The sequence below is a fragment of the Vombatus ursinus genome, unplaced genomic scaffold, assembly GCF_900497805.2.
Source record: "Vombatus ursinus unplaced genomic scaffold, bare-nosed wombat genome assembly UNPS02014798.1, whole genome shotgun sequence".
NCBI lineage: Eukaryota > Metazoa > Chordata > Mammalia > Diprotodontia > Vombatidae > Vombatus > Vombatus ursinus.
In genome coordinates, this window is record NW_020954576.1 from 53896343 (window position 1) to 53915268 (window position 18926).

General features: G+C 47.8%; 2 protein-coding genes across 2 annotated transcripts; one reads left to right on the forward strand and one right to left on the reverse strand.

Moving 5' to 3' along the window:
• Nucleotides 1-335: 335 nt before the first annotated feature.
• On the reverse strand, nt 336-2838 carry LAMTOR2 (late endosomal/lysosomal adaptor, MAPK and MTOR activator 2). The gene is made up of 4 exons (XM_027871438.1): nt 2654-2838; nt 1984-2146; nt 867-956; nt 336-533 (listed from the first exon to the last, which is right to left on the reverse strand). Exons 1-4 carry the CDS (start codon nt 2719-2721, stop codon nt 477-479), a joined length of 378 nt encoding a protein of 125 aa, XP_027727239.1. The 5' UTR covers nt 2722-2838; the 3' UTR covers nt 336-476.
• Nucleotides 2720-17429, forward strand: UBQLN4 (ubiquilin 4). Its single transcript, XM_027870698.1, has 12 exons — nt 2720-2770; nt 4319-4627; nt 5622-5773; nt 9254-9507; nt 10220-10482; nt 11531-11689; nt 12210-12435; nt 13323-13462; nt 13633-13716; nt 14196-14311; nt 14950-15133; nt 15532-17429. The coding sequence occupies exons 1-12, from the start codon at nt 2720-2722 to the stop codon at nt 15682-15684; spliced, it is 2091 nt and encodes a 696-aa protein (XP_027726499.1). The 3' UTR covers nt 15685-17429.
• Nucleotides 17430-18926: the final 1497 nt, after the last annotated feature.

Here is an 18926-nt window from a genome sequence, read left to right on the forward strand (position 1 = left end):
TTTAGGCAATTGGGGTTAAGTGACTTGCCCAGGGTCACACAGCTACTAAGTGTCAAGTGTTTGGTCTGAGGCCAGATTTGAACTCAGGTCCTCCTGACTTCACAGCCGGTACTCTATCCACTGCGCCACCTAGCTGCCCCCTAGCCCACCCCCTCTCAAAGCAGCCCATTCTACTTCAGGACAGCTCTAATTGTTTTTCCTGACCTGTGGGAGCCTAAATCTGCCTATGTGAAACTTTTATTCACTTCCCAATGGGGCCAAACAGAACAAATCTAATCCTTCCTCTGTATCTCCCCCACTAAACACGCCCATCAAGAAAGAATCTAAGACATAAGACAGGTATTAAATAGTTTATTCAATGAGATTGGAAACCTTTCCCTTCAGACCTCAGGAAAGGTTCCCTTGGGGCCCTGCCCCCACCAAAGGGTTAGCCCTCCACCCTCATCCCCACTCTCAGGCCCATTATCCCCTGATTGCTATGATGCTGCCACTTGCGTGAGAGGATCTTCCAGGTACTGGACCAGGGCCTGGGCCTGTAAGAGGGTTAGTCAATTTAGCCACAAAAAACAACACCTAATGGAGTCAGAAACTGGAACATCCAGACTCCCAGTTCCACTCCCTCCCTCCCCATCATCTCAAACTTTTAAGCTCCATACACTCTTTTCCCCAGGGAATAGGATTGAGATTTCTGAGCTTCTTATTTCTACCCAGTCTAGAGAAGGGTTGGGTATAGGGAAGAGAGCTCAGAACTACCAAGATGAGGGCATGACGGGGTAGGGGTCTAGAGGAGAAAAGGTAACCCTATGGCATGGCAAGAACAGGAGACATTAACAAAAAAAAAAGAGAGAGATGGGATAAGGGATCACCTTGGCCTTCAGCATTCCAAAGCCCACAGTCTCTTTGGCGTACATACACAGCAACAGGTTTGCCACCCGAGTGATCGCCACCCGGCCCTCCTGCAGGAGTGGGAAATGTGATATATGACTACTTATTGGCCCCAGTTGTCCCCACCAACATGGTTTTTTGGAATAATGTAATACTTGTGTGATTTTAGGTAAACTCTCTGGGCCCCAATGTCCTTTGGGAGTTGGAATAAACAACTTCTGAGGTTTCTTCCAGCTCTAAATCTGGGATTCTATGATCTTTTCTAGGATCATATACTGCCATATACTCTCCTGTATCGTTCTCAATTTGATGTATTTAATTCTCAGCAAAACTCTAAGCTGTCAGGATAGGGACCCAAGGCACATGAAATGGTCTCTTTGGATGAGGTAGAAAATTAAAGTACCAGGCTCAGCTCCTTACTTTCTACTACTTGAGATTCTGCCCTAACAATGTTGTTGGGATCCCACCCCCATGATGCACTTTGGGAGCTTCTGTCTCCTCCTCCCTCCAACCATCCAGGATCCACTCCAGGTTTATCTACTGAGTTAAGGGTAATCAGAGTACAATGGAAACAACACTGAATTTGAAGTCAGAGGACCAAAGATTCAGAAGAATGTAAGCTCACGGACAGTAGGGATTGTTTTATGTTATGTCTTTGTACCCCTGCCCCAGTTCTTAGCACAGGGTCTGGTGCTTAATGATTGTCAAACTGAGTTAAATTTGAAGGTGCAAGCAGTCCTGAAGGTCAATGAGTCCAAGCTTCCCATTTCAAGATGAGGAAACAGGCTCTGAGAGGCTAAGGGACCTGCCTGAGAATATCAGGCATTTAAGTAATGTAGCCAATATTCAAACCCAGGTTCTCTAAATCTAAATCCAGCACTCATTCCATTATTAACATAGTCTAATCTGGGCTTTTGCTATGTTTGTGACCTGGGCATATCATTTAGCTTTCAGTTTTTTCATCAATAAAACACAAGGGGGTTGGATTAGAGGATCTCTTATGTCCCCTTCCTAAATCAATGACCCTAAGAATCCACCCACTAGGGGAATCCAGTCTAAATCCCTCCCCTCCAGGAGCTCCACTCTCTTCCTTCATACCATGCAGTCCATTAGGATGAATTTGAGATTGTCTTCGTTAAAGGCTTGGTTCCCATTCCGGTCATAGGCAGCCCAGATGTTACTAGCGATAGCAGCAGTGACCCTAGCATCCGTGTCCCCATAACCAGAGTAGGCCAGCAGGGAGCCTTCATTATTCAGCAACCTGGTGGGAGGGGAAATGGTTAACATGACCGACAGGAGAGTCCTATGCATTTGCCTGGGGTGAGAAGCCTGAGTTCCCTCTTCGAGATTCCGCTTTCCCCAGCGGGGTGAGGCCCCAAGCTAAAAGCCTCCCCCACTACACCTTCCAGCCCAGGGCTGAAAACCACTGCCTTCTCCCCTCCCCCCAACCCAAAACTCTCTTCTTCCCTCCCTCCCCCAACCTGCTCCTCATCCAGGCTTCATTTCCTTACTAACTCAAACTCTAGGAAGGCAAAGTTTGTTTCGTTTTTGTCTTTGAAACCCCCAGACCCCTGCACAGTGTCTGGCACCTAATAGGGATGCCTTAATAAATGCTGGTTGATTGAACCCCTGCCTGGGGTACGCCGAGCTCCCACTCCCCACTCCCAGGCCCGCCTAAAGGGCTGTCCTAATCCCAGCTAGAATGCATTGCATATTGCCCCCTTCTCTCCAGGGGATACCCCCTCTCCACTCTCATCCCAACACTTACAGTGTGCTCTGGACGCCTCCGGTGTTGGCTTGACTTAGCACCTGGGTCAGGGCCTTTGGGCGAAGCATGACGACGGCTCCAAATACCCGCAACCCAGTCTCCCTCCAGATCCCTAGGGTCTCCCCCCGGCCCGGCTCTGTCTGACGCTTCCCGTAGCCCTGGCCGCTTCCCCTGGAGCACACTGGGAGTTGTAGTCTCCAAGAGGAATGATCCTTACAGGCCTCCGCTGCAGAGCACCCTGGAAATTGTAGTTCTTCCTCAGCCCGCGAGGCATCTTGGGGGCTGTAGTTAAACCTGAGAAGAGTAAAAAATCCGGAGGATATTTAACCCGTTCTGGGAAAGTGGAGTAGTCTGGTTCGCTTGTAATAAGTCATTCATTTAATTTTTGTGAATGCGCAAATCTTTGCACTTTGCAAAGCACTTTCACATAAATCAGCAAGCATTTATTAAGCATTTATTATGTGCCAGGTACTGTGCTAAACCCAAGTTGCCCATAACAACTCTGTGGGGTAGAAAGGACAAACATTATTAATCTCTATTGTATATAGATGAGGATGAAAAGTTGTAACTCGCCCAAAGTCACACAGCTAGCTCCTGATTAAGCCATTGTTTCCCTGTCTAGTGCTCTTTTCACTACTGCATACTTCTTTTGTTTACTTAAGGGAAGGGGGTTAGAATGAGAGGGCATAAGGCATCAGGTATTAGATTCCAATCAATTAACAAGTATTTTTTAAACCAAAAATACCAGGTTCAAGTCCTGTCCCTGCCATACTTTGACTGGATAAATCTGAGCAAGTTATTTAACCTCTTTTCAGTAGGCAACCAAGGCTATACATTGTAGAGAAGGTGATGGTCTGCATCGGTAAAAGGAATGTTCTCACCCAGAAGTTCCCTGCGCTAAAGAAATCACAGGGACTCATCCTTATTCCTATTAAATAAATGCAAGACCTTCTAGACTCTAGAACTTAGATGCCTAGAATCTGGATGACTGAAGACACTATACACAGGATTCCGAAAAGATGGAGGGGCTTGAGGCTATTTGATTCTGAAGGGGAAGCAAGACCCCTAACCTAGGGGAGGGGGAATGACCCTCAGAGAAATGATAAATAACGTTATCAGAAGAAGAGACAGAAAAACTATTGTTCTGGGCCTGGTCTTTCCCAGGATGGGGAGTAGCTGTGGCGCTGACCATTTTCTAACTTCTCTGGGCTGAAACCTTCCTTGTGCGTTGTCTCTCCCATCAGAACCTGAGCTTCTTGAGATCAGGGACTGTCTTACTTTTCTTTTTCCCCAGGGCATAACAGTAAATAAATATTCAGCAGCGGTTTTGCACAGAGTAAAGGCTTCCTAATTTTTTTCATCCATCCATCCATCCACACAGCAAACATCAGAGGCTGTATTTGAACCCAGGTCTTCTTGATTCCTCTTTGTCGTTGAGCTTGTCATCCAATGAGGTAAGCGACCTTTCCATCCGGTGACTCTCAGGACCCTTTAAGGTCACTGTCTGTCCAGTCTAGCGAGCGTCCTCCCTCCCAACACAGTCGTGTCCCCGGCGTTGCCGTGGCGCCCCCGATCCGCTGGGGGCGCTATATCCGCTGAGGGCCAGAGAAGGAGGGGAAGCGGAGACCCGCGGGGAGGGGCGGGGCGGGGCGGGGCGGGCGGCAGGGAGGAGGGGGGGAGGAGGGACGGAGGGCGGGCAGGAGGCTGGGGTGGGGGGGGAGGGCTGGGGACGCCTTGGCCGGGCCGGGCCGGGCGGGGAGGAGGAGCCGGGGCCGGGCTGGCGGGCGGGAGGGCAGCGGCGGCGGCGGCGGCAGCGGTATGGCGGAGCCGAGCGGGGCCGGAGCCGGGGCCGGGGCTGGGACCGGGGCCGGAACCGGGGCCGAGCCGGGGCCCGGGCCCCCGATCCGGGTCACCGTCAAGACCCCCAAGGACAAGGAGGAGATCGTGATCTGCGATCGCGCCTCGGTGAAGGAGGTACGGGCGCCGCTGTCCGCGCTGCGGGCCGCGGAGGCGGGAGGAGCGGCGCGCTGGGGGCCGGGCCGGGCCGGGTGCAGGCGAGCGGGGAGGGACGGAGGGGGCGGGGAGGGATGGCTGGGGGAGGGGAGGGAGCGAGGGAGGGGGCCTCTGGCACATGGTGGGCTGGGGAGAACTGGGGGAGGCTCGTCCATCCCTGGAAGCAGACGGGGGTGGGCTGGGGCGAGGAGAGGCTTGTAGAAGTGGGGTTGGGGGGCACTCTGACCCACGAGGGTCCGGGCAGGGGAGAAAGTGAGGGGGCGGCGTGGCCCTAGTACAGGTCCAGGAGCTCAGAGGGTGGTGGGGTTAGGAAGGCCAGAAGCTGGCCCAGAGGGATGAGGGGAGGATGTCCCCCTGCACCAAATCCCCCATTCAGACGTTTCCCTTTAAGGCCTTGCTTGTCCCCACAGGGTGTTGATTGTAGACTGGCTTGGCTCTTGTCCCCTCCATCACTGCCTCCATCCTAGAATGAGTTTAAAGATAACACCCCCCCCCCCAATATTTAAAGAGGGAGAGTAAGAGAAAACTGAAGGGGGAACATGGGCTTTGGATCCAAGTGAGGGAAGAAAGGTTAGATAGTAACAAGGACTTTTTTTGGTGGGGGGGAGCTGTGAGATGCTGTGTTAGGGACAAAAGACCCAGAGTTAGAGAAACTGGGTTTGAATTTAATCTCCTCTGCTTACCTTGGACAAGCCCTTTCACCCCCTCAGTTAGCTCATCTTTTGAGGTTGGACTGAGTGATCTGTAAGGTCCCTTCCAGCTCCAAATCCTGTAATCAAGGGAGGACTTCATCTCAGCAAAGAGAGTATATAGCAAGACATAAAAATGCTAGATTTCTGATGACTGGAAATTGGAGCAAGGGAGAGAAGGGATTCTAAAGAAGAATCCGAGCTGTTGGACAATCTTGCTGTGGGGCAGGCCACACTGACCAAGGACTTTTGACCTGATGTCACAGTTCAAAGAGGAGATCTCCCGGAGGTTTAAGGCCCAGCAAGACCAGCTTGTCTTGATCTTCGCTGGCAAGATTCTCAAAGATGGAGACACGTTAAATCAGCATGGGATCAAGGATGGGCTCACTGTCCATTTGGTGATCAAGACCCCACAGAAGTAAGTTTGGGATAACCAATAGGAGTTGGTCCTTGAAAGGCTACTGGGGTCAATGTCCCTGCTTTCTTACTCATCCTAACCCAGCAGGACTCATTTAGAGGTCAGAGAAGGAGATACTATAGTCTTGATTGCCATTTTGGGGTGAAGTGCTTAAAATTTAACTTAATATCCTCCTCGTATAGCATTAGTTCACTGAGAAAATGGAGGTTAGTGTCTTACCTTACCCTTCCTTTTAAAATCCTTGCTGAGAAGCTCAATCCCTTATTAGCTTTCCATTTTCTTTAAAAAAACTATTTTGAAAAAAGATTTATTGATGACTTTTCTTTTCAATCCATGTTACTTTCCAGTAATTCTGTCCTCCTCTATTCTCCTACAAAATAGTACTCTTCTTTATGACAAAAAAAAAAACCCAACAACAACCTGTAGTAAAGCAAAACAAACCATCATATTAGTTATGTTTCAGCCAGATACCTTGTTCAGCATTTATAGTCCTTCACTTTTCTCTCAAGGAGAGGAAAGTGTTTTGGGCCATTTTCAGTCCACTGTAGTTGATATTGGTCACTGCCTGGATTAGGTAATGATAGGTAGCATTTGTACAGCACTTTTAAGTTTTACGAGCCATTTTACCTCATTTGATCTTCAACACTGGGAGTGCTCTTGCCCACTGTACCACCTAGCTGCCCAATGTTCTGATGGCTTTCATTGTTTTCCTTTACATTAGTATGGAAATTGAGTAAATAATCATAATAAACTTTTGGTTCTGCTCATTTTGCTCTGTATCAGTTAATTCAAGTCTTCCAAAGTTTCCCTGAACTCTTCTTATTCCTCATTTCCTATGGCATAATAATATTCCATTATATTCATGGTAGGATTGAGAAGAGCATTGGATTTTAGAGTTAGAACAGTTCAAACTCCGCCTGATACTTGTAACATCTTTGACCTTGGGCAAAATCTCTTAACCTCACCAGACCTTAGTTTCCTTGTCTGTAAAATGAAAAGTGGACTCCCAGCTCTAAATCTATGATCCTATGCACTAATTGATGGGCATCCTCTTTATTTCCAGTTTCTTGCTACCTCAGAAAATATTGTTATGAATATTTTTGTGTATGTGGGTCCTTTCCCTTTGTCCTTGACCTCTTTAGGATATGTCAGTAAATCAGTCACTAAATCAATAAACATTTATCGAGCACCTACTATATGCCAGGCACTATGCTAAAAAGAAAAGACAGTCCCTGCCCTCAAGGAGCTTACAATCTACTATACAGAAAGAAGGTGAAGGAGGCAGGGTAGGTACCTGGTTCGGGAGCTTGGTGGAGATGTCAGAAAAGTTCCAGAGGAGTGAAGCCAGGTGAGAAATGAGATTTCAAATGAGATTTGACATGGCACCACCTTTCAATCAGAAGGGCAGAGGGTGGTAAAGAAGTGAAGTCTCTTTCAGGATGATGAGATTTTTCCCAATAATGAGCTTCTTGGGGCCTGGTAGAGAAGTCACAGATGTCCCAGAGCAGAACAGTAAGATGAGAAATGAGGAGGCCTAATACTGGTATTACAGGAGTTGGGATGGGAGGGTGGAGGTGTATGTATGTAGGTTAGTGACTTTTTCTAGCCCAGTTACAAATTGTTTTCTGGAACAGTTGGACCAGTTCACAGCTCTACCAATAGTGCCTGAATGTGCCTGTGTTCCCTCATATCTTCTAACATTTACTATTTACCATGTATTCATCTTTACCTATGTGCTGGGTGTAGTATAAAACCTCAGAGTTCTTTTCATTTGCATTTCTCTTATTATTAGTGATTTGGAGCATTCTTTCATGTGATTGTCAATAGTTTGCAGTTTTCATTTGAAAACTGCCTACCCATGGCTTTTAACCAATTTATATATGGAGAAGTTTCTCTGCTTTTCTTTGTGTATATGTATGTATGTATACACACACACACACACACACACACACACATTCCCATAACTTACATATATGTATATTATTTAAATATATAAGTAGACATACATACTTTGGGTGGTCAGTGCTGTTATTATCCCCATTTTACAGATGAAGAAACTCAGATCGAGAGAGGTCCCACAGCTAGTAAAAGTCTGAGGCAGGCTTTGAATCCAGGTCTTCTTGGCTCCAAGTCCAGGAATCTTATCTTCTACCTAGCTGTCTATATGTATGAATTCCTTCTGAATCTTGAGTAGGCTCTTTTCTAGTTGTCTTGTCCCTTTTGGCCCTTTTTTGGCTCTTTTCTGGAACCCTGAGAGTTGATAGGAATCAGTAGGGTGTGAAAAAGAACTTTTTTAAAGCTAAATTCCAGCGTAGATGTTGGAGATTAGATTATGAAGGAAAGGATTTCCTGAGAGTGACCTGGAGAACAACAGGTTGTTGGGAAAGAGAGGAGTTGTCTTCTGTGGCAGTCTAGGGATGCTGATCAAGCGGGCGAAGAGCAGTGAACTTTGAGCTGAAAGCTCTGAGTTCCAGTGTTGGAACTCCTGTTCACTAACTGTGTGGCTGTGAGCAACGACATCATTGACCTCTTTGAGCTTCAGTTTTCTCATCTGTAAAATGGGAATGCTATATGTACGACTTCCATTGGGAAGTTGTGAGGGAGGAATGAGCACTTACTATGTGATGTAGTGGATGGAAAGCTGGCCTGAAGGCCAGGAAGACCTGGGCTCAAGTCTTACCTCGACATATATTGGCTGTGTGCCCCTGGACAAGTCTCTTTTTACTGCTGTAGCTAGTTCTGTAAGACTCTTAAGTTACAGAGAAGTTGTTAACTTAAATTGGTAGGTAGCTAGATGGGGCAGTGGACGATTGCTGGCTGTGTGACCTTGGACAAGTCACTTAACCGCTCTGTCTGCCTTAACTTCCTTCATCGGTAAAATGGGACAGTAAGAGCACCTGTCACTCGGGTTATTGTGAGGATCAAGTGATGTGATATTTGTAAAGCGCTTAGCATAATATCCTGCGCGTAGTAGGTACTTAACAAATAATTGTTTTCTAACTTGGTAGAGGGAGTTTCTTCACCTAGAGAGTACCAATGAAATCACAGCTCCAGTGATTTCCCTAGCCCAACTTTGTGCTAAAGTGCTAGGGAGAGAAACACAAAAGCAAGACAGTCTCTGCCCTCTAGGGGCTATGTGACCTTGGGCAAGAATCATTTCTAATGGGGAGGGCATGCCTTTTCCTCTTCATCCTTTGCTCTCTCCTTCTCCCCCTGGTGCTCAGAGTAACTGAGTGATTTGCCTGTGGTCATGTAGCAGGTTGGTAGTGGGGCCAGTTCTGGTGCCCAGGTCCCCTGAATGCCAGGCTGGTCCTCCTAAGTTAGCACTGCTTTCCCTAAGTTAGCACCTTGTAAATTAGGGGTGGGAGAGAGGTGTAGAGTTGTGATCCACATGATTTCTTCTAGCTCTAACATTCTATGCTTCCACAATTCTTTGATTCCTGGGTTCCTGGTTTAGGATTTTCCCTCCTCTGTCCTCAGGGCTCAAGATCCTGCTGCTGCTGCCGCTACTGCTACTGCTGCTGCTGCTGCCACCACTGCTGCTGCTGCTTCCTCTGCCCCAGATGCTGCTTCTGCTCCAGCTCCCACAACAGCTTCACCTGCTGCCCCTGCTCAGCCATCCACCTCAAGCAGCACTGTCCCTGATGCTGCTAGTGGAAACCGGAGGAACAGTGGAAGTGGTCCAACCCCAGGAGCTGGGGATGGGTCTTCTAGTGGGCCTGCATCCATACTCTGTAAGCCACTTGAGGAGCAACTTGGGGAGGGAGTGCTCAGATGCTTGTGTTCCACTTTGGGCTTGGTGGAGGTAGAAATCCAGGGGAAGAAATATATCCCCTTAAAGAACTCCTGGTATAGTTGAATACTGAGGGAAATATGGTATGCCCCTAGGTTGGGGGCAGAAGTTCTATCATGGTTATAAATGCTGGGAGGGTTGGGTGGCAAGGAAAAGAGGGGGTGAAATTCAGGTGCTCCAGATGGAGCCAGGCTGAGTGCTCCTAAGAGATCAGTTTGTGAGCATTTCTTAAACTCTCTCTATCTGTTACGCACTGTGTTTAACACTGGGGCTACAAAGAAAGGCAAAAACAGTCTCTGCCCTCAAGAGGAAGCCTGGATAGAACCAGGATAAAGAGAGTGAGTCCTGGGGGCCTTGGCTGCTGAGCTAGGTTTGAATGTTGGCAAGAAGAAAGCGCTTATGATTTGGGAAAGGAGCTGGATAAGGAAATAGAACAGCCCTTAAGGAAAGTAATTCAGGAAAGCTGAGGGACAGTGTGATGAAGCCCTCCATGAACGCGGAGATGGGGCCTTGTTAAAAGAAATGAGAAGGAGCAATTATGAGGGAACAGCCATAACCAAACCTAGAAGGAATTAATGTTGTAGGAACGGGGAAACATGGAAACATGGCAGCATGTTTGTGCTGTGTTCGTGACTCAGCTACCCTTCCTGCAGCTGGCTTTGGGGGCATCCTGGGGCTGGGCAACCTAGGCCTTGGCTCAGCTAATTTCATGGAGCTACAACAGCAGATGCAGAGACAGCTGATGTCCAACCCTGAGATGCTGTCCCAAATCATGGAGAACCCGCTTGTCCAAGACATGATGTCCAACCCTGACCTGATGCGCCACATGATCATGGCCAACCCACAGATGCAGCAGCTCATGGAGAGGAATCCAGAGATCAGCCATATGCTCAATAACCCAGAGTTAATGAGGCAGGTGTGTATGTGTTTTCAGGAAGCAGGTGGGAATCCGTCCAACCCCTTTGTCCTTAACCTTCTCGTCACTATCCCTTCCTTGACAGATTATTTCCCTCCCAATGCTGAACCCTCAATGGGAACAAAAAGAGGGATGATTCCTACCCGAAGAGAGCTTCAGGGAAATAGGGAAAACATACATCCACAGGACACACAGTCACCAACACAGAGACAGAAATTGCCATTCCAGTTGGACAGACTTAGATATTATCATAGTGGGAAGTGGGTCAAGATGGGGAGGTCCGGGAAGACTTCTGATCCAGTTCAGTCCAACCCAACAAGCATTTATTAAGTGCTTACTATGTGTAAAGCACTGGAAATATGGAGACAAGATGAAAAGCAGTCTTTGCTTTCAAGGAAGTTAAATTCTACTAGGGTGGAAGTGGGAGGGGGTCTATTACTCAGAAGAGGGCATGTGGAGCACAAGATGGGTGGAGACTGGATGTGTCGAGGGAGAGAATGTCTATTCAGCCTGTGCAGGTGGTTTAATACCCCTTTCCCTGATTAATGCTGAGATGCTTGGGTTTGGTGGGAGTAGAGATCCAGAAGGTGGAAGATACATGGTCCCTGGTCATATATGCTGGGCGGATGAGAAGGAGTTGGTGGGATAAGGTTGAGGTCAGTTTGGGAAGGCTGCGTGGAGGGGGGAGCCATCTGGCTCCAAAGGAGCCCCTATCCCTGATCCTCCTAGCCCCAGGTGCAAGAAAGGGGGCACGTAGAACCAGCTTGACTTTTCTTACTTGAATTTTCTTGGCAGTTCATTTTGTCCTCAGGCCAGGCTCCTCCCAAAACCCTGGCTCTTTTCTGCTCAGTCCCATCATGTCTTGATCTCCCCTAAATAATATTGTTGACATAGCCAGCCCTGAAGGAGGGTATCTGCTCCCCTTACTTTCCAGTCTGCTAGTGTTCTTCCCCCTGAAAGGCAGGATAGGATGGGGAGCTGGGTTTAAAGTAGATTTGCCCCATCCTCAGCACATTCTGGTCTCAGCTATCTTTCTTCCTTCTGCCAGACCATGGAACTGGCTCGAAACCCTGCCATGATGCAAGAGATGATGCGCAACCAGGACCGCGCCCTGAGCAACCTAGAGAGCATCCCTGGGGGATACAATGCCTTGCGCCGCATGTACACAGACATCCAGGAGCCCATGTTCAGTGCTGCTCGGGAACAGGTGGGAGCCAATGAGCAGTAGGGCTGAGGGGCCTCCATGACCTCAGTGTCTCCAAGGGAGGGGCTGGTTAAAGATCAAAGACCTCTCATACATGAAGCTGAGATGATCGAGGTGATTGTCTCTTCTCATCCCTCATACCCCAAAACTCCATCAGCCAGGAGACAGTCCCAGTGAGGGTATGGTATGTACCAGGCTGAAAGTTACACAATCGATGAGAAAATGTGTTAGTTAGCATCCCATGTCCTGAGTGATGAGGTCCTATGCCAGGAGCTCAAGGCAGAATCTAGAGGCAGTGGATTCAGACCCAGTGATGGTGACTCAGCAAGAGAAATAAGAAGAGCAGAAATGTTGATACCAGTCCTAGAAACAGATGATTCTGGATTATCTGTAGGCCTTTATTAGCTTGTCTGTATAATTAACTCAATAGATTTCCATCTTGCTCCTTTCTCCATGGGGAGGGGAAAGCTTTAGGGAGAGGTTTGTTTTCACTCCTTAATATGAAACTTTTCCCTCCTCCCAGTTCGGCAACAATCCCTTCTCCTCATTGGCGGGGAATTCTGACAGCTCCTCCTCCCAACCTCTCCGGACTGAGAACCGGGAGCCCCTCCCTAACCCCTGGAGCCCCTCAGCCCCCACCTCACAGGCCCCAGGGCCTGCTGGGGAGGGCAGCGGAGGCTCAGGGACCAGCCAGGTGCACCCAACAGTCTCCAACCCCTTTGGGATCAATGCAGCTAGCCTGGGGTCAGGTATGTTGTGGGGGGTAGGGGGAGTTCAGAGGGGTCAACACAGCATCCCCCTGCCCAGGAACAGAATTTTGTTCACCCCTTTGAAGGATATTCACATCTGAGGTTGGATTATCAGCCTTGTGACGTGAAGTCCCTGCAGGGTGGGGTGTAGACAGGAGTCAGAAAGCAGTTCTTTCCTATCCCATCCTGGTTTCTCTCTATCTAATCCAACAATTCAATCCAGCAAGTATTTAGCACCTAATGTGTGCAAGAAACAGTGATAGACCCTGGGGAAACCAAAATGGAAAACTGTCCCTGCCTTCAAGGATCTTACATTTTACTGGGGGGAAATCTAATCCAGTGGGTTTGCTTCCCTTGGCTATTTAAAAGGGGTTGGGAATCTCCTGGAATCATTCCAGGAGAAGGGAAATACTGAACACCTGACATAACCCATCCTCTCCCAGATCAGTCATTCACTAAGTAGCATTTATTAAGTGCCATTATGTACCCCGTACTATGCTAAACACCAAAATGTTGGCGGCTCTGGCCCTGCCCTCAAAGAGCGTATGTTCAATCAATAACTGCAATTGTATGCATTTGGGCAGGAAGATGTTTTCAGTTTATATTTGACCTTCCTTCTTCTTATCTGCTCCGGGGAGTGGAGCCCCTGGGCTCCAGGGGATCAGGGACCAGACTCAGGTCTCTTGGGAATACTGATCTTTCCTTATCATAATGGCAGGGAAATGTTCTAGCTCCAAATGGGGATAGGGAGAAAGGAAAACCCTCTGAGTGTTATCTTATTGGTCTTTTTGAGCTGTGCACATAGAGATGTGATGAGAAATGAATAAAATACAACTTCTGATTCCCATCTGAATTCCTTCTCCTTCTGTGATTTCTCCCCATTCTAGGGATGTTTAATAGCCCTGAGATGCAAGGTCTTCTCCAGCAAATTTCAGAGAATCCCCAGCTAATGCAAAACATGATCTCTGCCCCATATATGCGAAGTATGATGCAGACACTTGCCCAGAACCCCGACTTTGCTGCTCAGGTACTGAACTGGGGGGGAGGGAGCTTTGTTGGGGGAAGAGCTGATGCCTGAGCTGAAAAGGACTGATCATCCAAGCTTCCTCCAAGGCCTTGGTTGCCAGTTCCCTCCTTGGTGCTTGCGTAGGACTCGAGTGTCTGGGCTCCCAGTTAATAGGTTCCTTGTCTCTGTAGATGATGGTGAATGTCCCATTGTTTTCGGGAAACCCCCAGCTGCAGGAGCAGCTCAGGCTCCAGCTCCCTGTCTTTCTACAGCAGGTAAGATCTGAAACTCTAAGGAAGGGGTGGTGTTTGAATCCCTAAAGGGAAAGGCTTACATTACTAGGGGGAGGAATTCCAGTTATATGGGCAGAGGACCTAGAAGAAGTATGTATATAGATGTGTGTATGTGGGGGAGGAGGCACCTTGTGGCATGGTGGGGGTGGGGTGGTCTCCTAGGATAATGTTGTCAAACTCAAATAGAAAGGGATCCCTGGGACAGCTTATTGACTTAGGAAACCACAAATTAATGTTGTCTGTTGTGATGTATTTTTATTTATTTTGTTAAACATTTCCCAATTACACTTTAATGTAATTAAACTCCTGGGGAATTTTTAGGCAAGGAATTTGACACCTGTCCTAGGATGTAAAACTTAGGGCTGCTCTGAGTCCTCCTTCCTCTTTCCCTCCCTACTTCTTTCTCTCTTGGGGGGGGGGGTTGCCCAAGCTCCTCTTTTTTTTTTTTTTCCCACCACCAGATGCAGAACCCAGACTCGCTGTCCATTCTCACCAACCCCCGGGCCATGCAGGCCCTGCTACAGATTCAACAGGGGCTGCAGACGCTGCAGACGGAGGCCCCAGGGCTGGTGCCCAGGTGAGGCAACTGTGCAGCCTTGAGGGCCCATCTCCTCACCATCAGATGTTAGAGCTGAGAGATGAAGACTTAGAGGCCATCTCCTCCCCCCTCCTCCCTCATGCACTCCATTTTGCAGATGAGGAAACTGAGGACCAGAGTAACTTGCCTAAATTCACTTAGCAGATTAATAATAGATCTAGGACCAGAACCCAGGTTTTGAGATTACCAGTCCAGGGCTCTTTCCACTCTATCGTGCCATAATGGCTGTTAGTTATATAGCACTTCAAAGTTTTACAAAGCACGTAATGTATTTCATCTCATTTTGAGCCTCAAAACAACCAGGTGAGATAGGTACTATTATTATCCCCATTTTGCAGATCAGAAAACTGAGGTTCAGAAACATTAAGAGACACACCTGAAGTCCCATCGTCAGTTCTACAGCAGTACTTGAACCTATGTCTTCCTGGCTCCAAATCTTACACTCTATTCCATCCACTTGGCTTCTGTGTGTCTGTCTCCATCAAACTCTTGCTTTTTCTTTGTGTCTTTTTTCCATTTCTCTGTCCTACTTTCTTTCTCACTCCATCCATGTGTCTTTGGTGTCTCTCCATCTCTCAGCTTTCCATGGACTGATTCCCATCTTTTCCTGCCCACAGCCTTGGCAACTTTGGAGCACCCCGGATCCCACCTCCCCCTGCAGGAGGTAGCAGTGGCTCAGAGCCCCCCATCACTTCCCCATCCACACCAGCTAGTGCCACTCCAGGAGGGGGCACTGCCAGCCCCCAACAGCAGCTGATGCAACAAATGATTCAGCTTTTGGCTGGAGGAGGAAATTCCCAGGTGTGTATTTGCTGGGCTGGGTTTCAGTTAATACTGGGTGCCAGTATGTGTGTATCAGGGGAAGAGCGTAAAGACAGTCATGGGATGTTGGCTATGGAGCTGTAAAGGAGGGCTTTTTGAGGCCAAGGTTGGACTGGATGTTCATTCTCTGAGGTCCTTCCCAACTCTGAATCCATGAATCCAGACAGTTCTTTGAGATCCCAACAGAGGCTCCATTTAATTTTTACACCCACCAGATTCAGAAAACTAAGGCACGATTGGGAGAGCATTATTCTGAGTTGTTGGGCAAACTTCCTTTTAAGGGAAGTTGAGTCCCATCTAGCCATTTTTTTGGCCAGCAGTCCCCAAGAACATATACCTACATGATGAATCTTACCATCAGGGTATCTTCCCTCCAGGTGCAGACACCAGAGATTCGATTTCAGCAACAGCTGGAGCAGCTCAACGCCATGGGCTTCATCAATCGAGAGGCTAACCTGCAGGCCCTGATTGCTACGGGTGGGGATATTAATGCAGCCATTGAGAGACTGCTGGGCTCTCAGCCCTCCTAATCCCTGAGTCCATCCCCTCCACCCCATCCCCCATCCACATATGCACACCTAAACACTGACCTCCCCTACATCGTTTGGTTCCTTTGACAGCCCCCCAACCTCTCCAAATCCATAACCTCATCTCCTAGGACTCTTCACCCCCTGTCTCTCTGGTCTTCAAGCCTCTTCAGACAGTAAGGGGAGAGGCATTTGGGGCATGGCAACCTAACCTCATAGCTCTGTCTTGAGTCTCTTGGTTCTAATTGTACATCTCTCCTCCATTCTGCCCCTACCTGACCTTTGGCAAGAGATATTTAAGCAATTTTGACTTTTTTGGGGGGGTTTCACAACTCTCCATAACTTATCTTTAATGGAACTGAGTCACGGGATGACCTAATTGATTGGCTTAATTTGTCAGGGGATATTGATCTGCCCCTCCTGGTTGATTATGGAATCTTTTTGTGTCTAATTCTGGTCGTACCCCAGTTTTCTTATCAGAGCCCTCCCATAACACTCCCCACCAGCTCCATCTCCAACCTTACCCCACCTCCCTAATGAAGGGTTTTGAGTTTCTATGCTTCCAAACCATCTCCTGGGTGCAGGTGAAGCAGGCAGTCTGTTTAAGACATCCCCCTTTTCGTTCCCCCAGTATATATTCCTATTCTGAACACCGTTTTATGTGCACAGCCCTTTTGTGGCCTTTTCTGTGAGAAAGGAAAGGAAAAATTGTTGTTCTGTTGGGGAGGGAGATGGATCACTCTTTCAGGATACAGAAACAAAGTGGATTGATCCTGCCAGATAGGGATCTTGACATTAGTGCTGCAGATATGGAGTGAGGCGCAATGAAGCTTCTTGGAGGAGAGAGTGGATGTCCCAGTTGTAGGAGCAGGTCAAAATGGGTAAAGAGTCAGAAGCTAGAAAAAGCCATTGGCCCTAGGGACAAATTGTGATTTGCTAGCCTGAGGTGGAGAGTGAATCTAGGAGAAAGGACTTAAAAATCCTAATTAGGGATTGGAATTAGAAGGGAGACAGGGTATTTCTCAATACCCACAATGGTCCTTGTTGACTACATAGAATGTTGATACCCTTCCCTTTCACCTTCCCCCTACCCATCCACAGACACAAACACATTCTTCATGTGCTCACGACCACCAGGGGCTTGTCCAGGTCTGAAGTGACCAGTGCCTTTGGCCCTCCCCTGGGAATTAGGGTTTGTCCCAGAAGGGGCTGGAATTTTTTTCCCTGCCCCTCAAGGATGTTGCAGGAGGGAGGGTCCTATGTTCTAGTTTCAGATCCATCTCCCCCAAAGAGAAATGGGGGTTGCCAATCTGGGGGTGGGATGGGAATAGCTGGTATGCAGAAGTCTTGATGCCGAATAAGGATGAGCATGCCCCTTTGAAAAGGGGCAAGGATATCACCCAACCATACCCTCCCCCTCCACACTCACACATACACACACACACACATGTACATAATCACCCCAACTTCTGAATATTGGTAAGTGCTTTGAGATCATAGGATAGAAGAGGGATGGGGGCCCTCAGCCTCTACATCCTGAGCCTATGCCTTTCTTACCTCTGTGTTCATTCCACCCAAGTTCTTCCTTTTGTCCTCTATGCCAGAAAACCCTGTTTGAAGGAGGAAGTGGTGACAAGTCATTTTTTTGAGCTGGGGTTGGAGACCAAGATAGTAGAGAACAGGCGCCTCATCCCTACCCCAATCCCAATCCCATGTAAATAAATGGTGTGATCTTTGTCGTGAGGGTATATTGGTGTTGTTTTCTGGGAAAGAGAAAGCTGGCAGAAACCAGCCTTGTTTTGAGGCCCTGAAGGGGATTCTGTAGCAGGAAGGCTGGGTTTCGTCCCTGCAAGAAAAGGCTTATGTTGCAGTAATACCATAAGTGAATATTAAACAACAGTAAGCACTCTCTAATTGTCACTGTATCTTAGGAGAAATTTGAAATTGAGATGTCATCCTTGCAGAAGTACAGAAGTACTTTTCCTTATAGCTTTGGCCAGGGTAAGGAGCAAGATGAAGGGGAGCCTGGGAGAAACAACGAGGTCATTGTATCCATTCCTTTACCCTTTTCTTGCCTCAGCCAGAAAGTCTGCTTGTGCATGTCACAGCCAGAAGCCTTTGGGGGCCTAATGCAATGATTATCCAGATCTGGATTCTAATGACAGCTCTTTGGACCAGTGTTATGTTGGGTCCAATTCTGGGCTCTGCATCTTAGTGGGGGACTTTGACAGGCAGGAATGAGTCTAGAGCAGGGTGGAGAACCTGCAGCCTCAAAGCCACATGTAGCCTTCTAGGTCCTTAGGTGTGGCCTTTTGACTGAGTTCAAGTTTTACAGAACAAATCCTTTTATTAAGGAGATTTGTTCTGTGAAGTTTGGATTCAGTCAAAGTGCCATACACTTGAGGACCTAGAGGGCCATATGTGGAACTCGGGGACACAGTTTCCCCACCCCTGAGGATAGGATACAGTCTGAAGATTGTGTTATACAAAGATTGAAGGTACTGCAGAGATTTTAACCTGGAAAAATGAAGACCCAGAGTAGACGTAATAGCTGTCATCAAGTATGTGAAAAAGGTTTATGTGGAAGAAGGATTAGACTAATTCTGTTTGGTTCCAAAGAACAAAAAATAGAAGCAATGACCTGAAGAAATACATTTAGATTTAGGCCTAATGTTGGGGGAAAACTTCCTGGCACTTAAAGCTATGCAGAAGTGAAATGAGCTGCTTTGAGGGGTTCCCCTCTCCGGAGGTGTTCAAGGACAGGCTGGATGACCACTTGGGGATGAGGATTAAGGCAGTCCTGCTCAAATACAGGGAGAACCAGACAATATTTTATCTGCCTTCCACCTCTAAAATTCTGAGATTGCAGGACTTTGGACAAGAGGGTTTTCATTTTCCTGCTCTGCAAAAGAAAGGGGTTAGACTAGATGGTTTCTCCCTTCCAGCTAGCTCATTCTATGAATCTGTGAGTAACTACTGGGAGAAGATTCAGCTCTGATCCTTTGCCAACTTCCCTTGAGCATCCTTCTTCACCTTGAGGGATGTGAGAGTAATATTAGGGATCCTTCTACCTCCCCATGGGTGACAAAGGAGTTGGGGAGAAAGGAATGAAAACAGCTTCCTGGGCTTTCAACTCCTCACTTGTAAAAGTTGAATGCCTTTCTTCCCCTTCCCCCCTGCCCCCAACTTTAGATTTTAGGAAAAGGCTTTGAATGCTCTTCATTCTCAAAAAGTAAGGTAGGAAC

Coding starts and splice junctions, on each gene's coding strand:
- UBQLN4 (XM_027870698.1), top strand. CDS start 2,720: ATGACGACGGCTCCAAATACCCGCAACCCAGTCTCCCTCCAGATCCCT. Junction 2,771..4,318: donor TCTCCCTCCAGATCCCTAGG/GTCTCCCCCCGG, acceptor GGCGGGCGGCAG/GGAGGAGGGGGGGAGGAGGG. Junction 9,508..10,219: donor TGGGCCTGCATCCATACTCT/GTAAGCCACTTG, acceptor CCCTTCCTGCAG/CTGGCTTTGGGGGCATCCTG.
- LAMTOR2 (XM_027871438.1), bottom strand. CDS start 2,721: ATGCTTCGCCCAAAGGCCCTGACCCAGGTGCTAAGTCAAGCCAACACC. Junction 2,147..2,653: donor GGAGGCGTCCAGAGCACACT/GTAAGTGTTGGG, acceptor CCCTCCCACCAG/GTTGCTGAATAATGAAGGCT. Junction 534..866: donor TTGGAATGCTGAAGGCCAAG/GTGATCCCTTAT, acceptor ACCCTCTTACAG/GCCCAGGCCCTGGTCCAGTA.